The following is a 26,045-nucleotide window of genomic DNA, read 5'->3' as shown; positions in this document are numbered from 1 at the left end:
ATGCAATTGTGCACTATGATCACTATATCCAGCTGCGAGTAGGGATATAAAATTAGTTATTTTGCTTTACTTAATGATATATATTAATATAGCTGCCATAAAGTAATGAGACTAACTTGTCTATTTTTTAAGTTACATAAACGAAACGTAAGGATTTGTGTCATTATATGCTTCTACATAATTCACAAAGATTTTCTAAAAATCGGAACACTTTATTTTATGTCTGCCATAGGAATAATTGTTGAAAAAATAAGTGTTTTGTACGAAAAACCCTTTGCTTTCTAAAGATCATCCAATTCTAGTTTCTTATTTGGGTTTTTTTGTTTACTTTAGAATACTTACAATTGAGAAAATTAGTTGGTATATCTAACAGTTTCCTAAGTCCTGAGCGTAGAATACCTTCCACAAATACACAGTCTCTCCCTCGTCGATATGCAATATCCCAGGGATTTGGTTTGGCCCAGCCGAGCATTACCTTTATATCTGATTAATTGAAGATTTCTGACAGAACTGCTGCTGCTGCTATCCTGCTGCATATGGAACAAATCATCTGCCAGGAGGTCGACTGTCAGCCTGGCTAATTTTCAGAGTGCAGAGAGAGGAGAGGCAGGGAGACACTGCCCAATTACTTGAATCCTTTGACATTAATTCAAAACACAATGAGGGTGGGGTGGGCTGGAGTGGGGCAAATGGGGCAGTGACCAACAATGCCACGCATCTTTAATTAATGCAAGAGCAGCAGGACGAAGGACCTACCAGAAGGACCATTTAAACGCTTGACAGACATTCCATACCCACTGTCCTGTCCCCGCCACTGCCATCTGATGGTCTGTCTGTTCCGGGCATGTCCGTGTCTTGTCTTGTGGTCGGTCTCTTGCAATGCACTTGAAACCGTTCGGAGGAGCCGTTGCTTTGCTTCGCCTTGCCTAGGTCCTTTATGCAATGTAATGTACGCCTCGATGGGCAAATGCAATGCCAAGCAATTGTCTGCGGGCGCCCAAGAAGGCTGTAGGTCCCGTCCTGTCCTGTACTGCGAGGGACGACTATTGTTTAAATACGATGCACAAACACTGTGTTGACACACAGGGGAATACAAAATAGAAAATGGTTTTTCGATTGCACTGCCCTGCCCCCACATGTCCAGTCCTTCGATGTCCAGCCAGAGCCACAAGGCTACGTGGCTGGGCTGATGATGATGATGATGATGATGATGATGATGAATTGTTGTGCAGATGTGTCCCCTGTCTTGTGAAAAACCCCCCAAATCAGCACTGGAGTTTGCCTCTAACGAAATTAATTAACAGTATCTCCTTCCGGTGATTGAGTATTTGTGATTGACAATAGACAAGTGGTTTGGGCTGGGGGTGAGGCATACGAATGATATATTATTAAACGAGTAACAAGAAGCAACACAAATCCGCCAAGTCATAGTCAAAGATATTTTAATAATAGATGGAAACAGCGGGGAATGGAATGCAGCAAAAGACAAGCGAGAGGAAAAACAATAAGAATACAAAAACTGTGGAAACTGCAGTCAAAAGTTGTAAAAATCCAAACAATAAATCAACTTTTGCGTGCACTTGGGAGGAAACGTTGAAGGAGCTGAAACGCCAAGGCGGAGCAGCCAGGCAGTAGGTGCAGAAAGTGGGAGAATCCCACAGTTGGAAGAGCAGACAGAGGGGAAGGATGGACTCAAACCGAATCGAAAGTTGCGGAAGAAAACAATGGAACGGAAAGTTGTTGGTTGCTTGGGCCAGAGTTTTTCTTATGCGGAAGTGCAAATCTTGTCTGCGGGTGGGCGCAGGCAGGAATCAACTTGGTCAAAGCAATTTAGAAGCAGTTTATATACCAGGCAAGTGGCAGCAAAGTTTTGACCACAGATCCAAACATACATATGTACATATAGATAAAGATGTTGATATAAATAATAGTAGGAGCAACAGCAAACAAACAATAACCATTTGTGGGAGATGTACCCGGAAGCAGGAAGCCAGGCAGGAAGGATGCGACTGCTTCTGCTCAAAATGATAACCATTTGAAACTGAAAATAAATATTGAAAAAGTTCTTAGAAAAATAAAAAAAATACCATTCGAAATAGAAAGGGAAATTATCAATATATGGGGATTGAATGAAAGAATAGGCGTCAAAGGGGATACCATAGAACATTCTTTATAGGTTCCGGGAGCTCTGTCAGGGGACCCGAGGGGGGCGCACGCCACGCATTTCTCGTTTAAAAAGTGACAAATTTACATATTTGGCTGCATATAAATGATGCTCAGCGCCATGCTTGGCAGTCCAGGATATACACAGTACCTGAACCCTTCTCAAATTTTGACAAACTAATTTTAGCGACGACAAGATTTCATATTCTCTGACATTTCGAATCATTAGTCAAATGCCATCAAATGCGAATCTCATCTTGTCGTCCTTGTGATGTCCTAGACAAAATTGGTTGTATTTACCATAATATGGTGCAAAGTAAGTTGCTCTTAGCCAAGGCATGCATTAACAACTTTTCATGCTATGATTTTTTATTAGTTTTGGTTTTAGATTAAAAAATATTCAAATTTCAACGCATTCTACATTGATTAACATCCTCAGTTACATGCTACATTACATTCTACATGAGCTTACTTACTCCCAATTAAAAAAACAAAACAAAACAGAACACAAACGAATGTAACTGTCTCATTGACAGCGCGTATTAAGCCGCTCACGCAGCTATGTCGCTCTCTTTCAGTTCCAGCTTCCATTTTGCTCTCTTCCAGTTCTAGAAGCTTCCAATTCCCGGTTCGGTTTGCACGCGTTCATAGTCAGCTCCGCGTTCTTTTGCCGGTTTCGCGTCGGAAAAAGCGGGAAAATTGTGAAAATCAATTGGAAAATGTTGTCGCGTGTGTGCGTTAGTTTAGTGAATTAAAAATTATCAACAATCCTGGCAATAAAGTGTTAAATCTACGAAAAGGCGAAGCAGCGGCATAAAATGGCAGTTCAAATGGCAAAAGGAGGAAAAAGGCGAAGCAGCGGCATAAAATGGCAGATCAAATGGCAAATTTGGGAAAGTGTAGTGAAAAAAGTGAAAGTACCATGCAACAAGTGTGTTAAACATTATTTCATTCATTTATAAACTTTTTCTTGTGCCAAAAGTAGCAGAAATTACAGAGAAGCACCCTACTTAGGTTCCGTTATGTCCGTGGTGTCGCCCACAATTTTTTCGTTCGGCCACGAGGTCTTGCGCTGCATGTGTGTGTCAATTGCAGAAAGTCTACAAATATATTGCGCTCCCTTTCTAACTCTTTCATGTAGTGGGTGGAGAGAAGATGATCAAAATGGCCTACGTGACTTCGACGATGTCTCCATCTATGTGAGGGGAGATGATGTCGCTCTCTCTCTCTGTCTCTCTTTTGCGTGTGCGCAAAAACGGGAATAAAGCTGAAAAGGAAAAGGGGGCGCTGAGGAAGGAGATCGCATGAAAAAAGTTGTAAAGTGTGTTAAAGTGCAGTGCAGTGTTTGTGTTGTTCCGTACCTTTTGAAATCGTCGTACGTTCCCGAAATCTCGCGTTCTCGTCTTTTCGTTCATCGTAACCTAGAAATCGTCTCGCCTGTGCGAGTGAAAAGAACTGTACAAGATCAGGAGGAGAAGGCAATATAACTAAGAGCGTTGCGTTTGTTCTCTTGTTTTGCCATAGTAACAATTAAACTTACATATGTGAATGACAAAGAAGAGGAGGCAAAATGAATGTAATCAAGGTGAGTGAAATCTTCTGCTAACTAATGAACTCTAAAGTAAAAAAAAAAACAAAGAACAATAAAAGCTTATGGACAGAATAAATAGAGCTCAGCAGCTTTATCCTGAAATATTATTGAAAATATTGAAATATCATTGAAAATGTGATTCGGAATTCGGAAATTTAATTCTGAAAAAATACCTAAAAAATCAAGTAAAAAATTAAACGATACCGTGGAAAGTAATAAAATATATACAGTATTCCACAAAAATGCATAATATTTACAAACAAAATGCATTCAACTTTAGGATTGTTTTTTTAATATTTGACTTTCATTTCAAATATTTTCTTTCTAGAGAAATTTATACTTGTTCTTTAAGAAAAGGAATCCCACTCCGCCATCGCCTAGACATTGCTTCGGGGTGGCACTTCACAAAATGCAAAGGGTCTGGAAAGTGAGGAGAAATAATGATAAACATATACTCATAGTCGTATGAGAGGAGGGAGGCAGGCACTAGGTCCTGGGGGGATCAACACCATAGTTTCTGACATTTTTACGATGTAAGTGCGTAACTAAATAACATGGCCGGAGGTGAAACAAATTACAATATGAATGCAAGGGCAAGATATAAAATACATTCCCGACCATAGCTGCAGGCAGGGCAATAGAAGGCGATAGAACAACACACACTCTCTCTGCATCTCTCTCTCTCTCTATGGGTGTGGGTGACCATGGCATATACTTGATATTTAATAGCGAAAACCCTGCATAATATTTTCTCCACTATATCCCCACCGCTCTCTCCAGTTTTCCCGTTTGCTTTTGCTTCTTCGTGTTATCGCTGACAATTTAGAAGGAGCGAAAAAAATGTAAAAGGGGATCCCGCTCGGAACGGCAAACGAAGTGTAATCTGATTGCATTTGGCAGCGTCACAAAGAGAATGAGGGGGTTGGTGTCTTCTAGAGGATGGGCGGCTGGGGGTAGGGTGTCATGTCCCAGTGCCTGCTGCTGCCAAAGGCGCTGCTTCGCTTAATCAAACGTCGCTCTTTGTGTCAGCACGATTTTCCCAGGTAGCACTCTCTGCCCAGGTGTCTATTGCTCTTCGCTTCTCCTGCTCCTTCTACGCCTTGGGGGGCTACACACTCATTCAGTCCATCAGTCTGTCTGTCCGTCAGTCAGTCAGTCAGTCAGTGAGGCAATCGCCGAGATTGATTATGTCTGCTTTAATCTGCTAAATGTAATCAACATGTTTCTGGCTTTTACGCTTTAGGCGCCAGCACTCCAGTGCCAAACACCTAAGGCTTAAGAGAGCGTTTCAAAAGAGCGCTGACAATATGTGTGTGTGTGAGTGAGTGTGTTTGCTGACTTAATTTTGTTTATTTCACATTGCTTTGCCGATTCGTAATGGGTTTAAATTTCCCTTCCCCACCCACACTCAATCGAGTAATCAAATGATGGAAGATGCAAACTATTAACCGGAAAATATAGAGAGAAAAATGGCATTTGGTTTTAAAATAACAACAAATAGAAATCAAATTAAAAATTATACAACTAATAAATTAATATATAAAAAAAAAAAATAAATATAGGTTCTTAAATTTCAGTTAAGGCACACCACAGAGCAGTGTGCATTCAACTTATTTGTCATGGTCTCCATTCCCCCCTCATGGCTCAATGTTGCATGAATGACTTGTCCCCCCCCTCACTTCAGTGGGCACTCGGCACTCGTCCTAGAACTAATGATGACATATCGATTGATTTATCCTACGAATCTCCACAAATTGTTTGGACACAAAGAAATGAGAGAGAGAGAGAGGGAGAGAGAAAAGTGTATGAAAAATGTAATGAATGCTTTTCTTTGGCTGCTGCGATGACTTTAGCTGACTGCAGCGCGATGGCGATTTGTTTTCATTTGAGAATCGGAGAAGAGACTCCTTTGCAGGAGACACGACTCCTCTGCAAACGGAAATCATTAAAAATTTCCGGCATATTTGGCAGCAGCATCAGAGATTGTTACGCCCCGGCATTCCAAGAAATAGAAAGAATAAGGAAAGGCAAAAGAATGAGAAGAGGCAAAAGAAAAAGAAATGAGAAGAGGCAAAAGAAAAAGAATATGGAACGGCGGGGCAACGGCGAGGAAGAGAATGCAATAACCACAAAAGCTTTTTGGAGTTTTTTTTTCTCCTCCGAAACTTCTTTTTTGGCCACAAAAAAAAAAGTTTTTTCTTTTCTCTCAAATCGGTTTTAGCTCTTTACGAAGTTCGTTTCTGGCGGCTGCCACACAATTCTTTTTATCGCCCCGCCCCCGCCCCCATCGCGCGTTGTGGTCTGCTGCCGCTGCTCTTTTGCCATATTTTTGCCTTCTATTTTTTTCCGCTTTTCCTTTTGTGGCCCCCCTTTTGGCAGCCCTTTACGCGTTAACCCGGTTAACAAAGGGACGCCTGCATATTCCCACAGCTCAATCGAATTTCGCCCTGAACCAATTTGTACGCAAATCATTTTATCGGCCACAAGAGCAGGAGCAGCAGGCAGCAGGCGGCAGGCGGCAGGAGCATCATTGCCACCTACACAAACTTGATTCGATTGCGGGTTTTTTCCTACCTACCGGTAAGAGTTCTCTCTCTACCTAGGGGTATACTGGTATGAACAGAAGTCTAAGAATTCCTTTTTTTTTTTTTTGCTGAGTTTTGTTCACCAGAGATTGTTTTTAGATTGTATTGACAAGAGCCAGCAAAATTGAGAGAGCTCGCGGTCTGCCTTGCCTCTCTTTAAGATTTAACTCAATAGTTCGATGGGAATAAATCTGAATCTGAGTTTCGAAATCAAAGCATAGTTTATTAAAGGATTTGGGTATATTTTTAGTACAGCAAAGAACAACTATAACTCATACTAATACTAATGCTGGGATAAGGACAAGAGTATGCCCCTCGCTGAAGTGCCATAAATTGAGTTTATTTTTTGTCCAGCTTTTTCCATGGATTCCTTTTGGCCACCAGCAAGGACACCGCGAATGAGTTGAAATCGGTGTGGAGTGGGGATGGGCCTGCGTGTGGGTGTAGGTGTGCTTGTGCTGTGGCTTGTTGTCCTGCTGTCTGCCATTTTGCATTTGCATTTCCCCCCATAAAAATATGATTGTTGTGTTTTCCTTTATTACTTTGGCACCCCGAACCGCCGCCTCTCTGTTCCACCAAATGGGATGGGGGGGGAAAACTTGCTGCTGCTTTTCCTTTTATGGAAGAACAACTTTGAGAAAGAGCGCAAAGAAAGAAAGAAAGAAAAAAAGGACATGGCCAACGGGAATTGACAATTTATCATTTATGATTATGATGATGCCCCCTGCCCTGCCCTGCCGCCGCCTGATGACGTATCGGACTTTGTGACCTGCGACCCCTGAAATGCTCTTGGGGCTGACCCAAAAATAAGTTTGCACCCCCGCACTAATCTCGGTCTTTGATACGAATGCAGCGAATTTGCATATTTCGGTTAGAAAAACGACAAAAACTTTACAATCATTTTGGTTCTTGGTATGTTCGCTTTCAAAACGAACTTTGGGATTACGGCTAATCGGCAATTGAGAAAAAAAAAGATATCGTTTATCGGAGAGGATTTCTGTAAAAAAAAATATCTTCAAATTGCCATAGATTTTCATTGAAAACCATTTAGGAAAACTCTTTCTTGATTTTTCCGTAATAAATAGGATTTCAATTTGTATATAAATCTAGTTATATTTTCGCTTTAGATCTCTCACAACGTATAATTCCATTAAACACAACACATAACAAACAATTGTAGGGACATCTAAAAAATAAAACAAAAACACCAAAAGTACAGACATGTCCGACTCGAATGCATCATCCACCATCGATCCTCGTGAGATTGATGAACGCAACGAGATTGAGAACAGGCTAAATGCCATGCTGCCAACGTACGAGGAATCAGAGCCCATCCAACCTGCTGCAAACCGCCGAACAAACACTCGCTGGATGCCCCGTCTAATGCGTCGCACAGGGGTTCACAGTGTACTGCATGGCTTTCCACCAGGCAATTGGCAGCGACAGCTAAATCTGCCAGCAGAATTGCAGGCTGCTGAGGTAGTGGCCAGAAGCAACATCGAGTTCGAACATGGAGTTGGGCGAGTGCTTTCCCAGCGAAATATTTATTTCGGACATCATATATTGCGTCCTTCGAATGTTTCACACATGCGCAGACTTCTGCTGGGCACGCTACGTGTAGCAAATCGATTCGATGCTCAATATTATCATAATGATAATAATTAAAAATTAAACAAGAAATAAAAATGTTATCTATCTATAGAAGGATATAGAATTAGATAATATATTTGTTTTTTTGTATATCTTTATAGAGATAAATGCATTAAAGAGATAAATGCTTCAATGTTGTATAGGTAAATGCTATCTGGGAAATGCCTTTTCATCTAGCATCTGGCGATTCGTTGGGTAATTGTCTGACGCTGACTTTACCGAACCTCAAACACATGGAAACCGGATGTGGCTAGGGGTGGCCGGAAGTGTGCGGGTGCAATGAATGAATGAATGACAAACATTTGGAAAAGTTTTGCGGGAACTTGAGGGATTGCTAGTAGTCCCCGATTCCATTTGAACTTTAATGATTGTGCGGTGGCGCATAAAGTACAAGCCAAAGTACAACATTGAGTACAGTCACGCCCCCCCACACACACACACACATCCCATACCAAAGAGTGAAAAGAATAGCAAGACAGAGAGAGAGAGAGAGAAAGGGGGAAAAGCTTTCGGGCATATCCTATCCTCTAGTAAAACTTCACACGCTTCTGCCCGCCATCTCGAGTCGAGGAGGCAGAAAACTTGAACTTTTAATTTGTTCTAAAGTAAATTTTAGCCAAAAACTTAGTTGGTCTCTCTCTCTCTATGTCTATCTATCTTCCCCTCTATACATCTTTATCTCTCTCTCTCTGTCTATCACATGTGTGTGGAGTAAGGAAGCCTTTGTGTGGAAATTCCTTCAATGGCCACACAATCGACAGCCAACGACAATGTCAATGTCCCCATCCTTTAGTTGCATGGCATTTTCTGCACAAAACTTTTTCAATTAAATTTATGTGCAAATAAAATAAAATTAAAAAATAAAATAAATTTGTTGCACTGATTTTTAGAGCGCGCTAAAAGCCACGAAAATCGTTTAACTGACGAATTGATGAATTGTTGCCAAAGTGTTTTGTAATTATTTATGGCTTCGGTGTTGGGGGGTTAGGGTTAGGGCAAATGTGCGCGATTGATGGAGTGCGATCAATTAGCGGGGCTACAGGTGCAGGCTAACATTTCGTTTTTTTTTTTGTTTTTATTTACATAAAATATAACAAATAAATGAAAATATTTCCGTATAAATGTAAAGCTTAAAAATAACACAAGTCAGCAGAAAAAAAAACCAAGCAAATGGAGACCTTTTTTCTGTTAGATTTACAGCTCCAAAAATTGTTTATGTTTAATTGTATTTTGTTGTATGGATGGAAATTTATAGATTTAAAATTATAGTTTTTCCCGCTCTCCTAAGAGAAAAGTTAACTGCACTGGTCTGGCACTGGCCTTTACCTTTGCCAATGCAAAAATCTAAGGTAGAAAAAGAAAAGCAGAAAACTGGTTCAAATTGTGTGCCAGCCCTGTCTGCTGTCCAATAAATGTCAATTACAATCAATTTGCGCAAGTTTTTCGTAGTCTACTATACAGCGCATTTCCATTGTCCCCACGCCCCTCCACTTCTATATATATACATACATATATAAAGGGGTCTGACCTTTTGTTACCATTCCCTTGGCCGTTTTAAAGTCTGGCTCTAAAGCAGCAACAAATGCTGATTGACAGATGAAATTAAATTCGCCAGCCCAGCCCAGTCCGGCCCGGCCCGGCCAGCGAGGAAAGACAAGAAAAGAAAAGACAAGCAGCGACAAATCTAAAGAAAATTCCATAGCATTACAACGCTTTACAGATCAAAACTCTGAGAGAGCGAAACGAGGAACATTGCTGCCTTTTGTTTTATGCATGGGCATAGAGCAATTCCCCGTGGCAATATGATTGATTGATGATTAGCAATTGCCCCGCTACACCGCTATACCCCCCTACCCTGCTGCTCTGCTGCTGCCTGATACACTTTTGAAACAACAACAAAACACAAAACACTGGAAAGGGGAGCTCTTCACCATTTTGCGCTCTCTGCTTCTAGGCATTATGGCAAATCAATCATTTTCATCTTCAACTGCACATTGTGCTCTGCTCTCGTGCTCAAACATTGTTTGGATATGTCCGTCTGTCCGTCTCTCTCTCTCGCTCCCAGTGTGCCACATTGTTGCCTGTTGCAAATCAATCTTCCAGCAATCTTGCAGCGTGGAAAAATTTCAATCAGCAATCTCTGATAATACCCCGATATATCGTTGACAAATTGTTTGGCATTAACTCGAACTAACCAGAACTAAAGCCACATTGGGAGCCACAAGCCAAGCAACAGCAGAACAACAGAACAGCCTTGAAGAGTACATATGTAGATATTTGGAGTATGTATTTGCTCTTGATTTATGCTCTTACTTGCAGTTACTTTTAATTAAATTTCACGCTTTTTTCTTTAAACATTTTTAAGCCTCAAGTTTCCTCATTAAAGTCAATAATTAAGTTAAGAACCGCCTGCTGGCGGCAAGGGTTAAGTGAAATGTGTGAAAGACAAAGCGGAAATTAATGCGTATGCATCCATTTTCCACATGGAGAGACACACACACACAAACACACACACACACTAGACAACTGAATAAATGAAAGGATATTAGCCGCACATTTTGGTACGGGGTTTTTCGCCTGTGACAGCGACAGTGACTTGTCAATGCTGTCGTCAGCTACTCAACTTGCTTCGTCTCCACCCCACTCCCGCCCCACCCCCGTTTGTCAGGCCCCAAGAATTAAGTGCGAAAATGTGCAAATTAGATTTTGTGGTGTACATTGTACTCCTACACTCTCCTACACGCACACACTTTTAATTACAGCACAACATAAACTTTTTGACACCACACATATGAATTAATTAGCAATTGAAAGGCTTCGCAGAGGCAGAGGCAGCGGCATCCTTCAGGCAGGTTGAACCAAATGAAATGTTGCATGCCGCACACACCCGTGGCGTGTTTTTGTGCGTATGAGCAATGTGTGTGAGTGTGTGTGGCAGAAGAGCAGGAACTGTTTCGGGTGAACAGAACTCCTATCCATACGTACAATTAAAATATCATTATATATCACCTCACTCTCTCTCGCTCGCTCTGGGTAAACCACAGGCTAATTGATTTCTCATGGGTGGGGATACCCAATCGAAGCACTTAAACATGGTTATTTTTTTATTGGAAAGTGTGAATGAGTGAAAAATGAGTGAATGAGTGTTTTCAGTGTCATATTCAACCATGACAAAATCCATTCAGACTATTGCATTCCACTTACATATGTCCCTCCACTCCACTCCAATCCACTACGATACCCAAGTACAGGGACAGGCGTTAATGTTCATTGTTTTAATATCAATTGACAGCAGCAATATTCGTACTTGTTTTTCTGTACATTCAGTTTATTGTTTTATATTTTCCATACGACAATTGAACATTTTTCAATTGCAGAAGGCACTACGCTGATTTAAACATCAGCTGTGGGAGTTAGCAGATGCACTGGAAGAGTTGAAAAGGTTTGCAAAAGGGCGGTTACTGTTGGTCTCTATGGAGTGAAAGAAGCCACTAAAATCCTTTCTATTTTTTGTGTTATGGAATGTGACACACACAGAGCAGCACCGCAAGATTTGGCTTTTACTTTGACAGAACTCTAGCCACACACACATCACATCAGAGCAGCAGCAGCAGCAGCAGCTCAGCAGCATCTGTAGTCCCCCCGCATTGGATTCACTTGCATTACCAGCAGAAATCATGCATCCTTTGCTGGCGGCTGTTGTCCCTAGCAAACACAAAGTGATATCATAACATGTAATCAACGCATCCACAATTTATGTGCCACACATCATGTAAATTACATGACACAGAACATAAAACAGGACCAGAGAACCAAGAACAAGCCACAATCATAAAGCAGGGCCAAAACACCCCGCCACAGCAGGTGAAATGTGTGCAAAAGTTGCTCGTATTTGATTATGCCTGACGATAACAACACATATAAAATAAATATGGTTCAGTGGGAAATTCTATCTTTAATTAAAATACTCATAGTTGGCCTTGGAAATTCGCTCGATTTTATATTAGATATATTTGTTTCATATTTGTGCCAAATATATTTATTTGTATTCCACATCGTGGTTAGGGATTGCTCTTCCCCAACCCCCTTTTAATTACCCTGCCATTAAAATCATCTATAAATATATTTATACATAGAATTTTATTGCATTTTTGAATGTTCAAACCCTCCCGACTGTTGCATGTGAAGACTACCGCCGATCTATACTGTCCAGGCGCCGACTAGCAACAGCGTCCGCCCCAAAAGCCTGGACCACTTGCACCGCACCAGGAGTTGAATGGACCATTGTAGGGTCCAAAGCAGGGATCGTAGTAGCCACTGGGACCACACCCACCGCAGGGGCAGAGGGCGGCAGAGGGATAACAAGGCCAGCTGCACATCGTTGGAATTTGCTTTTGTCCTGCCACAAAATAATTTAAAAATTCAATTTTGTATTTGATTTTATTCGATTTTCAAATTTACTTACTTTGCTTGGAAGAAGTTGGAAAATTGTGAATTTCGGTTTTATTTTGTGTGTTTTCACAAAACAGTCCGAAGGGTTAGAGCTCCAAAGATTGAATGAAATAAATGTGCTATACAAGCCACCTACAAAGCATAATTCATGTGGCAGCTAGAATCTTGGCATACTTTATGTGGAAAAATATTTAGCAAAAGTTTAGTAATGGAAGGATGAGCCAAGCAAAGCTCGCGTAAGCAGATTTATTTATTTACTTATTTCCTAGTGCGACAAGAAAGTTTCTTATAAATGAATACACTTGTCACAAAACAAATCCGTTAAAGTAAAATTATTATTCTTTGTTTGGGTGTGAGTCGGTATGATTAACCTACTTAGCCTAAGATAAAATAAGAATCATGAGATAAGACAATTGCGACTGCACTGCACTCGGAGGAAAAATACAACAAAAATTCAACAGCAGGAGCAGACAAATCTGTCTATTTCGCTCTGATATGCACATACGGGAAGTGGTATCGACTTGCAGAATTTTTGTAAATACTTAAATCGAATGCTGAAAGGCGGATCGCCTTTGGTGGGATCCACCAAGGCCACATCTAGGATATTTCATCACACAGACACAAAACATTTGTAGCTGTGCCTGCCCTACATGACCCACCGTTTTCGTATGAATTAGGCCCATTGTACTTAGGCTTAGTTTTCACTCAAATCGAAATTTTCGCTGTCAAATATGCAACTCAGTAGGCTGTAGCCTTTGGAATATTCAGGCACCGCTTGTAATCCGAAAAACTTCTCATTCGATCTCCGGCAATCGTTCGGGCAACAACTAAAATTATATTTTCGGAAAACAAAATATTTTGAAAATGATTTATTTGAGTTAAAATTTTTGTGTGCGAAAAATGTTTGCGCGAATAAAAATTGTGTGTTTTGTGTAAAAATTATTCCACGTAAATCCTAATTCCAATGATGGCTAAAAGGTGAGCGATAAATGAAATTTCTTTTGGCATATTAACATAATTGAATCCATTCCACAGTATCCCGACACACACACACAAAAACTATACGCTACAAAATTGTTGAACAGCCGCACTCGTAACCAACAACTAACAAACACATTCGTTAAGCATATACATATACAAATACTTCTTATACGCTAATCTACACACTTAAATCGAACTGGACGCACTGGATTGGATGACTACTAATAGACTAGATTATTCCAATTCCCAATGCGTAATCTGCACGAAACTCTATCCACAACTATCCACAAAATAATCGTGATTGGAGGCACGAAGAGAGGATACGTGTTTAGCCATAGGGTTTGGAATTAGGGTGAAAACCATATCAAAATGTACGTAACACCGCACAGTTCTTGGTTTGCTGGTGACTACTTGATGTAAGTTCACTCTTGAATTTGTATGCTTATGCTCTACATTGCCATTTCCATTTCCATTTCCATTTGCAGAATGAAAAGCAATAATGATTTTTATAGATACGGGTTACACATTTGAATGAAAGCTACGGCTGCTACACATCTACAAAATGGTTGTTGTAAGTGTTTCAACTGAGATTCTTCTTCTCTTCTCTTATCAATTAATAACTAATTACAAATTTCCTTTTGCTTAGGTTAAGTTCATACAAACTAAAACGCTTAGTAAGGGAATAGCTGGAATTAGCCAACATAAGTTTCTTGTTCAAAAAAAAAATTAAATAAAAAAAAGATACTGATTGTGATTTTTATTAAGACTGAATTATTGTTTGTTTTTTATGTTGATATATTAGGGGGGTGGCTTTATTTTGGGTAGATTTTGCTACTTAAAAAAATTCTGCTGACATTTCTAGCTGCCATTTGACAGATATTTCATGGCCAAGCTGGACCCCTAGGTACATTATTTGTGCTAAGGTATATGGGCTCTCCCTGCTTGTCTTTGTTTGTTTGTTTTTTAAAACTTAGTAGTTCTGTTCTCTAATGTCGAAAACATATTTCGAAATGCGATTTTCCTCAGTCTGTTTCCATTCCTGTTCTCGTTAACATCTACACATTTTTGTTTCGTTTTTTGTTCAATGTAAGTGTAAAATAAAAATGACCTAAAATTGTGATAATTGTTGTTGGAAAATAACCAAAAAAAAAAAAAAAAACCGTAGGTGCCCCTTGTAGTTGGTCCTGCCGGGGAAGTCAAAAGAAAGAAGTTCAAAAATCCAGAAACGGCACCTATTTCCGTGAAGAAGTTTGCGGCCAAACGGCGACAGGATGTGTGGAGGCTGCTGTAATTCTTGCTGCGGTCCCTGCTGTAGCCCCTGCTGCAGTCCCTGCTGTTCGCCCTGCTGTGGACCCTGTTGTGGTCCTTGCTGTGGACCCTGCTGTTCGCCCTGCTGTGGACCCTGCTGTGGACCCTGCTGTGGACCCTGTTGTGGACCCTGTTGTGGATCCTGCTGCTCCCCCTGCTGCTCACCCTGCTGCTACCCATGTTGTTATCCTTGTGGAGCCCTCTGTGGTGGGTGCTGCGGTGGCTGCTGTTGATGTATGGTCCACCGGCCACTTCTTTAGAAAGAAATCTAGGTGCTGGATCTGGATTCATCCAAAATTAGACATGGAAACGGAATTGCAATAGAAAAAAAACAATAACCCAAATGTAAAATGCGCAAAAAAAAAACGAGAAATTAAGTCTTAGTCTTAGAATACAAACAATAACAAGCCAAAGAAAAAAAAAAGAAACACAAAAAAAATTATAAATACAATATGTAAAATGTATTCGATTAGGGTTATTCTTAGATTGATTTTCTAAATAGTTTACGAATAATATTACAGAAAGTGAGGCTATTTCGAAGACTGGAGGGTTAAGATATCATTATGGATCCTTTATTCCTGCGTCCAGTTTGTTCAGAGTCCTGTACTACTTTATTCTTATGAATTAATTCCACTTCCTCCTCTATTCTCTATTCTTGCCCTCTTTTAATGGCATCCTTGTACATAATTCTCAGCTTATCCATCTAGTATAAAAGTAGCTCCACTTATACTTCCACATCTTTTCCAATCTGTTGCCCTACTATAAGCTCATACACATAGTGTTTTCCTTTTTTTTTTTAACAACGAAGGAAGAAATCCTTTTGCTATTTGCCAGCTAAGAGAGTAAGCTGTTTGCATTTCCAATTGATTTATAAACCCCTAACATAGAGATAGAGAGAGGGAGTGAGAGGAAATAACGCATACAAATTTGTCTATATGCTGCCTGCTGTACTCTTCTGCTCTCTCGTATTCTTCATCAATTTTATGCACACAAAACGCTGCTCACCAAAGATACGCGACTTGCCTTTTCAATTTCCCTTCGTATGCTTAGTCAGCGCAGTGCTTTCCACGCGAACCCCATAGACCATTTTTCCCCCCTTTTCCACCCTTTTCCTTTGAACCTTAGACTTCAACTCCGACTCGGACTCGGACTTTGGGCTTTGGGGGGTCGGGGAACTAGAGAGATTTTTGTTTGCATTTTGTTGGCCCAAGAGACTAATGGTGCATGGCCAAGAACCCACTCCCGATCAGCCACCGCCTCTCCCCCCCTAGTCCAGTGTCTGTTCTGTCTGCATTTTTTTTTTTCCAATTCAACAGTTAATAAATCCCCAACATGCACACGATTCGTACTCGTATTCGTATCTGTGGCAGAGTGCAGGCCAATGGCCAATTGAAGGGGCGTCCCCCCCTACCAAACTGTATCCGCATGCAATTTAACCCTTGGCTTATGGGTGAAAAATTGCATTGAAGAAGTGCATTTTAGAGATTTTATGGCATAGATATCTATTGAGGAAATATTCGTTTGGGGAGCAACAAAATAGAAAATAATCTTTTTCGATTTTTGATATACCAAACGCCAATCCAAAATGAAACTAATTTTACATCTCATTGGTATTTGTTTTCTGGTGTGGTTTCAATGGGTTAAAACCATTTGTGGCTGGTAACCAGCTCAATTGACCGAAAAGATGTTTGCCCAAGACTTGAATGGATTTTCAACTGCATTTTTGGATTGCACTTTTATGCATAATCAGCAATTTATGTCAATAGCAGAGAAAAGGAAACCAGGAACCAGGAACCATGAACCCATGCAGACAGGACTCTCAGGCCATTGAGGGGCATTGCGCATACGCCACGTTAGCCAACGCCATCGCCATCGCCAGGGCCATTACAATTGCAATCTAATTACCAAAATATGTGAGCGAGCAGAAGAGATCCAAATGCAGATGCAGCTGGCATTTGCATGGAACTTTGCTTGTGTTCCATTCGAGGCCTACAGCTTCAGACATGGACATGTGACATGGACATGGTCCAATTTTCTGTTGGATTTTTGTGTACTTTCCTTTTGGGGAATGATGTGTGCCCCTGTCCACAAGATGGCAATTAGGGAAAGCGTCGAGAGAGTGAAAGCCAATGCCAAGAGCCATGGATTGCAGAACTTACTTTGATGGCAGAATCTAGTAGTCTACTTTTGAGATTAATGTTTGGACAGCTTTCCCATATGCATATCCCTGCTTCCCTTTCGCTCTGGGGGGCTACTATTTGCCGTGAGAATTCTAATAGTTCATATCAAAAATAATCTGTGTTTTTGGGTTTCTTCTATACTTAAAATATTGTTGTATTCTTGTCAAATGTTTAGCTTCGCAATGGAAAGCAATGTCCCATGTCTGGCCACAACAACAACAACGACCCACTGGAATTACCATAAGCACAAGGCAAAGACAATTAAGACAAACAAAAGGCATTTGGCTGCAGAGCCAAAGGACACTCTAAAGATAATACTATTTTGCATATGGCCCCCTGGCATCTGCCAGATATCTCTTTCACCTGATACATATTATAGATATCCAAGGCATCGTGTAGCACCCTGCACCCTCCCAAAAATTTCTGCTTCTGTCAATTAGGGTCTCAATTCAGGTCTCATTTGGCCAGCACCTTTGCTAGTTAGAGCCTCCCGTAAGACGTAAGCCTGATACTTTCGTTGAAATGACTTATCAAAAGGCCATCCATCGGGGCCATTCCACAAGGAGCAATTAATCTTAATTATTATCATAGAATTTCGTATGCAAGTCGCCTGGCAAAAGTTCTCCCACTGTTTTTGGGGGATGTATTTAAGCCAGTGCCTTTGATGGGTTCTATTCTGTTTAGAATGTCCTTTTCTGGCCTGGCCTGGCCTGTCCTGTTCTGTCCGAGGATTGTCAGCAAATCAGGTGCAAGACGTGATGTGCTTTCGATAAAGTGCACAGCAAAATATAAAGAATACAAAATGTAAGCCAGAGAATGAATGAAAATGAAACTGAAGTTGGAAGTACTCTGGAAATACTGTGGATTTTGGTATTTAATATTTTCCTTACTTTTTTTTTTTTATCGTAGTAATGAGGAAGTATTTTTTTTGTATTGTTAATTTAAATTAGTAATATTATTATTTGAATATTAATATTAATAAATTAATATTAATAATTAATATTATGAATATTAATATTAATAAATTAATATTAATTTATTAATTTTTATATTAATTTTTATTATATAAATTAATAAATTAATATTATGAATATTAATATTAATAAATTAATATTATGAATATTAATATTAAGAAATTAATATTAATAAATATGAATTGGAGAGTGGAGTAAAGTAATGAAAACCCTGAGACATACCCGCAGCACAAAAACCATCATACCTTCTTCCATAAGAGTATAACTCTCTTTAGAGAGCAAAAAAAGTAAGGTAGAAAAAAAAAAACTTTTAATGCGCTTAGGCGACGAGCGATACACGAACAGTGAATGGTGGAACGGTAAACGGATGGATGGTGAATGGTAAGCGGTAAACAAAATCAAAATCAAAACCAAAGAAAACCCACAGAGAACGAAGCAACGGTCCAAGCACTTAAAATCTACTACCGACCGACCGCTCCTCCTGCACTGCTCTCCTGCACACTACTCCCCTGCTGCTATGCCCCCGCTCCATCCCTATTAAAGGACGAACCGGTGCGTGAGCAATTTTTCTAAACGAGAAATAACATAGTACTCAAGGAGAAGCACGTCTGGGACGAAACGAAACGAAACGAGGCGAGGCGAGGCTCCTCTTCAACGAGTACGGACAGAGTACGATGATAAAGCTGATGAAGATGATGATGATGATGGTTGCTCAAGTCATGTTCAAGGTGTTTTCCGGCAAGGGTCGCCAGTTGTTAAATATTGAGCAGCATTCTTAGAGACCTTTTTGGTTCATTTGAAAGTTGTTACCTAATTGAAGCGCTTAATGAAGCGCATCCCAATGCTCTGCCTGAAAGCCGGGCATCAAGTGGCATTACAGGGGCTTTGATTTGATTATTTATGACTCTAAGGTTTATTTTTATTTTTACCAAAAACCCACAAAACTGTGGGTAGGAGCAACATAAATTGTGGGGCTACTCGCTTGTGCTGAGTCCTGGCAGCTTCATCAGTGATGAATTAATTATATTAGTGGGGGCTCCATTAAGTTTTGTATTACTCCGCTAGTTGGCGCTCCCACAAATTCTGAATTACTCTGCAGTTCTGTTTTAATCTATGACAATCAAGATAACTCGATGGAGCCTTTGCTTTTGAATGCAACTCGCCGCTTCATGAAATTCCGAAATAATACTCAAAAATTTCCTTTTTATGTTGAATTCATGAAATGAATTTCCAGCATGACAATTCCTCCAATGATAAACAACAGAATATACCCCAAAAATTTGATGTCTAGAAAATGCATCCTAGCAGCCCGGAATTGGTTAGTTGTCTAGTTTTCGTTATCCAAATTCAAAAAATTTCTGATTCAGTTCACGACATTCAGAGAGGTTACACAACCCAAATATTCCAAATTTTCTACTTGTCGAAATTTTTAGTTTTTTAGTTTTATTATTGTTTTTAGTTAGTTTGTGTGTGAGTTGAATATGGCCGAAACAAAAACTTTTAGTCTTTTAGCGAATGTCTGTAGGTGTTTTAATGTGCGCAAAAATGGTAAGTGATCCAATCAGATACATCCGTCCAGCCATCAGTGCAAAAACACTATGTATGTGTGTATCTCTTGTAGCATTTAGTTGTTGGAGTCGAGCCTGGAATAAATTCGCCCTGAATAGTTTGAATATAAATCGAGAGCCAATGCAGCAGTCACAAGGCGGTGCGGGCTGGTCGAAAAACGGACCACTGAGTACGGTTCTGCGGAATGTCTCCGAATCACTGAGACTAATGGAGAAGAAGCGATTCGAATGGTCAAAGGGTGATGTGCGGCCGAAAAACAGCGATCAAGTGCTGCAGCAAAACCGCGATCAAGTGCTGCAGATGCATTTGCAGGAGAGGCAAAGCGAGCAGCGAAGACGGATGAGACCGTACGCCGCCGCCAGGCCCATGGAAGCCGAGGGCGGCATGAGGCAAAGACTCGTGGATCTAATGAAGACCAACATCACGCAGACGGAGACACCGTTGCTGAGCTACGATGACCTAAATCTGGCCAGCAAGTATGCCCGGTTCGTGGAGAGCCATTACGATGATTACCCCGCCCACAGTAAAGCCCAGCGAAGAGTAAGGAATGTGTGCCCCTCAGTTGAGGAGCAGAATCAGATGGCCTACCGCCAGGAGTACGTTTGGAACAGAAAGCCACCGCTGGAATATACCACACTGCCGGAATCCGGATGGATACGGGATCAGCAGAGTATCAAGGAGCAGCAGCGTCACAAGGATCAGCAGACTCCCAAGCAGCAGCTGCGTTTGGAGGAGCAACAGGCAAACTACAGAGAAATATCCGGCATAGACAATAAAATTCTAAGAAATGATCGCATTATGCGATGCATACGAAACGTGGAGCATAACGCCCATATACCAATCGATTTCAAGCCCCAGACATATCGCCATGGCTATCACTGGGACTTGAGGAAAAGCCAAAGTGATGTGAAACTCACGTTTGCCAACCTAACGTCGATACCCAAGATGCGACAGCAACAGAAACGTACGAGGCAGATGGCCGAACGAAAAGTCACAGAAAAGCAGCAGCAGCCATTGCCTGAACAAAAGGCTCAACGAAAAGTCACAGAAAAGCAGCAGCAGCAGCCGCAGCAGCCGCAACAGCCACTGCAACTGCAACTGAAAAGACAAAAAGGTGCCAAAACCTCAAGGAAAACCGTCAGATTACGAATATATTCCATCACATCGTACTCTCAGCGAAATGAAGAGCATAAATATAAACATAAAGCCCAAGAAAATGAATAAAATTGGTAAGAGATTTGTATGTGCGAAGTGCAAAAAGGTTTAATGTAATTTACATGCTCCCCAGGCTCAAAGTCTGAGACCAAGTCGAAAAGGTTTCCCCGCAGAGGATGAGGAGCATGCTAGACTAGCATTTCACGCTCCTTAACAGACTGTACGCCCGCCTCATGGTATTTGTAGGATCTTCAGAAGGCAGGACTTTTCCTTATTGATCAGCAGAAGAAGGAACCGGAGGTAAGGTTCATTCTTGAACCTCGAAACCTCTATTTTGTTGCAAATATAACCAACAATTACAGGCTCGAGGTGCTCTGTCCTTGGGGAGATTTTTAAACGCTATCTTTTAGTTTCAGATGTAGTAAAGTTTCGCGTTTAATAAACGCTTTGAATGTTGAATAATTTAATTGAGTTTTCATTCACCCATTAAGGGGGTTGATAGAAGTTTTTATTGTTGGGAACTAATGCCAATAAATATAACTGTAAAATAATACAAAAAAAAATGTCAAAACTGAAGAATAAGTAAAAATGGCATAAAAATTCAACTTCATCTTCAGAAACAGAAATTGTGTGGACACGAATAAATAATCCCTTGAATAATCATACAAATTTCTTTTTAACAAATTTATTTTGTATATCGTCACCAAGTTGCGGGTTTTTTGAATTTCTATATTTATTAATATTATTATTTTAAATATGATATAAAAATCAAATCAAATAGATCATACGATTGTCAAAGGTAGTACTTAAATATTTTTATAGATTTTTAAAACTAAGTTTAAATATTTAAAGTTCAGCGCTTTTTTCTCTTGGTATGAATGAAGAGAATCTATTCATTTTTTAGGCCTAAACTTAAAGTTACCTTCAAGAGAACATGGCCTTAAACATACCCAAAAAGCAGCCATAAAATTGGCACATGAAATTGCATATTAATATCCTGTTTAAGTCCTTGGAAAAATACACTCCTGCAGCTGTTTGATTTTCTGCCTTTTTGAGAGCCATTAATAATTTTACTGTTCGCTGATGCAAAAGTTGCAGAATTTACGAGTTTTATGCCACACTTTGCTCATAAAATAGGATGGGGGCAGGGCAGCAGGGCATCAGGGCATCAGAGCGCAAGCCTCAAGGAACCGCAAAAAATGTTGGCTAAACAATTAGCAGGACATTTGAGTGTCATGCACCACTTATCCTGTTGTATCCTTCGCTGCGATATCAGTCCTTGTCGCAGACACAAGTGCCATCCCAAGCAAACGCTAGCAAAAATTAATTAAAACTTACCTCAAATGAACTGACAGTCAATTAAAGTTTACGCAAGAGACAGGACACACAGGAGACAGGACAACAAGTCAACAGCAGCAACATGCCCGCGCCACCCTCCCCCGCGCCACACTGCCAGCCCAGAAGGATCCCAGAGAGTGTGGGGACACGGGACACTCTTCCTAGAGACCGAATGAAATGTTAAACGCACCATTAAACGCGATCCCAAGAGGGCTACCGCCAGAGTTGGCTCGTTTATTGGCCAAAAGCAAACACAAAGGCCAACACACACAGAGACAGTGAGACAGAGAGAGGGAGAGAAAGAGCGAGCGTAGCAAATGCCAAAAACGACAGACAGACAGACAGCAAAAACAAAGAACCTCAGTTTCAGGGCGAATAAATAATATGAAACAAACTGAAGAGATGAGGATGAAATGGGGGGGGGGTTGGCTTTCCCCAGGTCCAGGATGCCGCTTGTTTGTCTTGGACTTCAACCGGCCAGCCACCGCACTCTGGCCGAGCCAGAGCAGAGGCAGCGCAAGATGTGGCAGCAACAGCAGCAGCAGCAGCAAAACAATTAACAATCTCCGTTTGTCGTAATTGACTCAAATGAGCGCAAACAATAAATAAAACAGTAACAGGAGCTGAAGCTGAAGCAGTAGAAGTAGCAAACACAGCGGATGACCAGGCCAAGAGAGAGCTAAGCAAAGGCACGCGGCCAAAAAAAACCCCCCACAACAATGTTGACAATTCTTTGGCTAGAGATGAGCCATTGATTGAGGGACATACTGGCACAATATATGGCACAATGGGATTGCACATGGAATATATGCAGAAAATGCAACTTCAGATGTCCTTCTAATGGTAATGGATTAATTCGAGTAGATTCGATTTGCAAAGGAACAAAAATTTAATGGACAAAATATCTAGGGTAACATTTTGGTGGATGTACCAGTCAATAATATTTTTAAATTCCACAAAAATTCTTCATAAATTCTTATCCCCCCACACTAATTCTAGAAGGAATTCCCAGTCACGTTAGCATCTCCCAATAGTCCACAGATCCCTCACGTTTTGGTTGCCAACATTCATCACCCCTGGAGCAGTACGCTGGCACGAGCGTGGCACATTCTCATAGTTTGTTTCTGGCGTTGACCCATAAGCACTCCACTCCACCCCACACACACACACACAGCCCCCCACACACACACATTCTGTGCAGCCTTCATGCCAGCCCTGGAGCAAAATCACAGAGCCAACCGGACTGCATTTTTCTTCACTCTTTTGTTGTCATGTCATGCCTTTTGCTTCGATTGTTTGCGCAGCTTGTCAGCATTTCCCCAGCATGTCCCAGTGTCATGCCAAGGATCTGCCTTCGTTGTCCTTGCAAGTGGATATCTTTGACTAAGTGCAGAGGGGAGGCGAACATACATATCTCTCTACATACTTTTTTTCTCTCTCTCTGCTCAGTTTGGTTCTGTTTCGTTCTTTCTGCCAGATGTTTGCACTTCAATATTGTATTTTTAATTATTCAAGTTTTGGAGTGGAGCGAGCCCCTGTTTGGGGGCCAACTACAATGAGCGGATGAGAATGAGTATAATGTAGTGTCCTCTCTAGGGTCCAGCAATGAAGTGGACACGGATGACAAATGTCAAACACATGGAAAGCCACTTGATCCACAGAGCGAAGCAGACAGAGAGCCAAAGGAGAGAGAGTCTGGGTTTTGCCATTGTTAAATGGATAAATTGTTAAATAACTTAAGAATATTTTCATGACAGGCCTGCTTAATCTTTTCACCTGCTTGAGAGAGAGAGAGAGCCTGCATCTGAATTAGTGAAATTTCTATGGAAATTCGCTATAAAACCCAATGTTAATTATGAGATGAACCCACCCATTCAAAAGATACAAAAGAACATTCACATGTGATGAAGGCTTTTGAAAAGGCTCTCCCCGAAATGCCATTAGAATTAACATAGAACGCAGGCTCCCATTCTGCCAGTCTGTCACTCCACTAAATGGAAAATTGAAAAGCTGTGAAAGTGCGTGGAAAAGGCATATTGAAATTGGTAGGAAATGGCAAGGAAAAGGGGTAGAAAGGGAGTGCAAATGGGAAATGGGTAAAAGGATGGTGGAAGATGCTGTCAAAGTTCGCGGTGGCTGAATTTGAGAAACATTTTGCAGGGCAGAAGACAGGAGACAGGAGAGAAGAGACAGCAGGCTCTCCACCAACTACTTGCAAATGCAGTGCGCGGTGCGGTGCGGTGGCGTCTCCTACTTTGGTGGCATGTCCGTCCTGCAGCCGAAGGAGAGTGTGTTTGCCGCAAATAAATTTGATTTGCATGTGCAAATGAACGTGGAATTGAATTTTCTTATGCATGAAATGTGCGCATAATTGGTCTTTGGCGTCGCACCAGCACACACACACACACACACACACAGATGCTTTTGCGCTCAAGTGGCAGACATCAGGCATCCATCGGTGGCGCCTTTCACGCCTAGACAAGTGCCCCATTTTGTGGCAGTGCTCTCTTGTACTTTTACTTCTCGTAATTGCTTATGTATAAATTTAAATGCACAAATAATCACACAAGCAGAAAATATGGAAGAAAATGCCCCATACCCCCCATCTCCCTGAACTTTACTAGAAATATTGGGGAATATATATGTATATATATACAAACATATATATATCAGGGAACACAAATAAGACTTATGAGTTTTAAAAAATCAGTCGAAAAAAGTGTCCTAGGTGTATGAAAAAAAATACAGCTAAGCTATTTTTGAAGAAGAGGAATCTCGTAACAAGATAAACTTTTATTACCAATTTTTAGAATATCTACAAAATAAAAATAAAACTTATTTTTTATTTATATTATTATATTATTTTTTATTTTTATTATTATATTATTTTTTATTTTTATTATTATATTATTTTTTATTCTTATTAATATTTTTTACTTATTTTTTATTTTTATAATTTTATTATTATTTTATTATTATTATTAAAATCATAACAAAATTCTTATTTGATAACTTTTATTATAAAAATGATATTATATATATTCTTTATTTTTTTGGGGAAATCTAAGAAGAATTCTAACATTTTAGGTATCTTTCTTCCCGATAAATATTCAATCAATAAAACTAAATAAAAATCTATTCAAATATTCGCTGGCTTTCACGTGCCATTAGTGTCACGTACCTCCCGCTTTTATTCGAAATATATTTAAAAGCCTTTTGTCGTATTCTTTTGTGCCAGCTTCCGTTTAAACACTTTTGTGTGGGCGATCATTAGCATTGCTTATGCCGCGGGGAGCACAGTGGCTCAGGGGCAGTGGCAAGTTGACTCCTTGGACTTTTCTTCGCCCGCTTTAAGTTCCACTTTTCCTGGAGTACTATCAGAGTCCGCTGTTTGGCTTCCGTCGCCGCACAGCTGCGGGGCTAATGTGATTTTTATTGGGTTTATAAACTTAAGTGTCAACTTCCGTACTTTTAAAAAGATTTTTGCATTTTAAAACAATCTCCCAACCGCCCCCCGCCCCAACTTTAGCTACTGTTTCTTTTAGCGTTCGTTGGGAATTAGCCACATAAATATTCCCGTATACGTACGTATCCCAAATACTTTTGTTAAATTTTTCCAATGGAGAATGCATTTTCCTATGCCACCACGCTTACATTTTATGCACAATTTACATTTTGCACTCAATGGTCGATGGTTTTCCTGGCTTTCCGGCTGAGTTTTACAGTCAACAAAAGTTTTCCGCCGACAGTTTGCCAAAGTTCGAAAATTTTGTTGCACTTCCCCTGCCCCTTTTTTGGAGTGTCAGTTGCAGTCAATGGAGCTGTGTGCTGTTCATTAGTTTGCATAATTAAATTAGAATTTAAATTAAAGGGGGACATGTATTTGAATTTGAATTTATCCTGCGAATGATAACATGCACACATTTCCTAAGGAACAAACTCGGGGGGGTGAAAAGTTTTTCAGCGTTGTTTTTTCACTCTTGCTTTGAAGTTAACGCTGGTTGCCCGGTTCGCGGGGGGGGGACCGGGGCCGGGGCGGGTATGAAGACCCAAAAAAAAGTTTGTGCATTAATTGAGATTTTGACTAAAGGAAATGCTT

General features: G+C 40.5%; 2 protein-coding genes and 2 long non-coding RNA genes across 5 annotated transcripts; 3 read left to right on the top strand and 1 right to left on the bottom strand.

Moving 5' to 3' along the window:
• Positions 1–12,110: 12,110 nt before the first annotated feature.
• On the bottom strand, positions 12,111–12,565 carry LOC111082934 (male-specific sperm protein Mst87F). Its single transcript, XM_022379188.1, has 2 exons — positions 12,455–12,565; positions 12,111–12,388 (listed from the first exon to the last, which is right to left on the bottom strand). The coding sequence occupies exon 2, from the start codon at positions 12,366–12,368 to the stop codon at positions 12,210–12,212; it is 159 nt and encodes a 52-aa protein (XP_022234880.1). The 5' UTR covers positions 12,369–12,388; positions 12,455–12,565; the 3' UTR covers positions 12,111–12,209.
• Positions 12,566–13,239: 674 nt separating this feature from the next.
• LOC111082935 lies at positions 13,240–14,193 on the top strand. Its single transcript, XR_002608751.2, has 4 exons — positions 13,240–13,419; positions 13,477–13,838; positions 13,908–13,993; positions 14,069–14,193. It is a non-coding gene; the product is annotated as an uncharacterized LOC111082935 (long non-coding RNA).
• A 211-nt stretch (positions 14,194–14,404) lies between these two features.
• LOC111082936 lies at positions 14,405–15,181 on the top strand. The gene is made up of 2 exons (XR_002608752.2): positions 14,405–14,508; positions 14,588–15,181. It is a non-coding gene; the product is annotated as an uncharacterized LOC111082936 (long non-coding RNA).
• Positions 15,182–19,238: 4,057 nt separating this feature from the next.
• On the top strand, positions 19,239–21,065 carry LOC111082929 (putative uncharacterized protein DDB_G0271606). Of its 2 annotated transcripts, XR_002608750.2 has the most exons (4): positions 19,239–19,432; positions 19,506–20,682; positions 20,742–20,908; positions 20,971–21,065. XR_002608750.2 is itself a non-coding variant. In XM_022379180.2 (3 exons), the coding sequence occupies exons 1-2, from the start codon at positions 19,366–19,368 to the stop codon at positions 20,675–20,677; spliced, it is 1,239 nt and encodes a 412-aa protein (XP_022234872.2). In that variant the 5' UTR covers positions 19,239–19,365; the 3' UTR covers positions 20,678–20,682; positions 20,742–21,065. The 2 variants fall into 2 exon arrangements, 1 of the variants encoding a protein (XP_022234872.2); XM_022379180.2 differs by having other exon boundaries at positions 20,742–21,065.
• The last annotated feature ends 4,980 nt before the right edge of the window (positions 21,066–26,045 follow it).

This window comes from Drosophila obscura, unplaced genomic scaffold (assembly GCF_018151105.1).
Source record: "Drosophila obscura isolate BZ-5 IFL unplaced genomic scaffold, ASM1815110v1 contig_179, whole genome shotgun sequence".
Classification (NCBI taxonomy): Eukaryota; Metazoa; Arthropoda; class Insecta; order Diptera; family Drosophilidae; genus Drosophila; species Drosophila obscura.
The sequence above is the reverse complement of the archived record's forward strand: the minus strand, read 5'-3'. Positions and strand labels throughout refer to the sequence as shown.

What these genes read in the sequence shown, in the direction of transcription:
- LOC111082934 (XM_022379188.1), bottom strand. Translation starts at nt 12,368, where the DNA reads ATGTGCAGCTGGCCTTGTTATCCCTCTGCCGCCCTCTGCCCCTGCGGT.
- LOC111082929 (XM_022379180.2), top strand. Translation starts at nt 19,366, where the DNA reads ATGGCCGAAACAAAAACTTTTAGTCTTTTAGCGAATGTCTGTAGGTGT. An exon ending in TTTTAATGTGCGCAAAAATG is followed by an intron (nt 19,433 to 19,505) that starts GTAAGTGATCCA and finishes TATCTCTTGTAG; the next exon opens with CATTTAGTTGTTGGAGTCGA.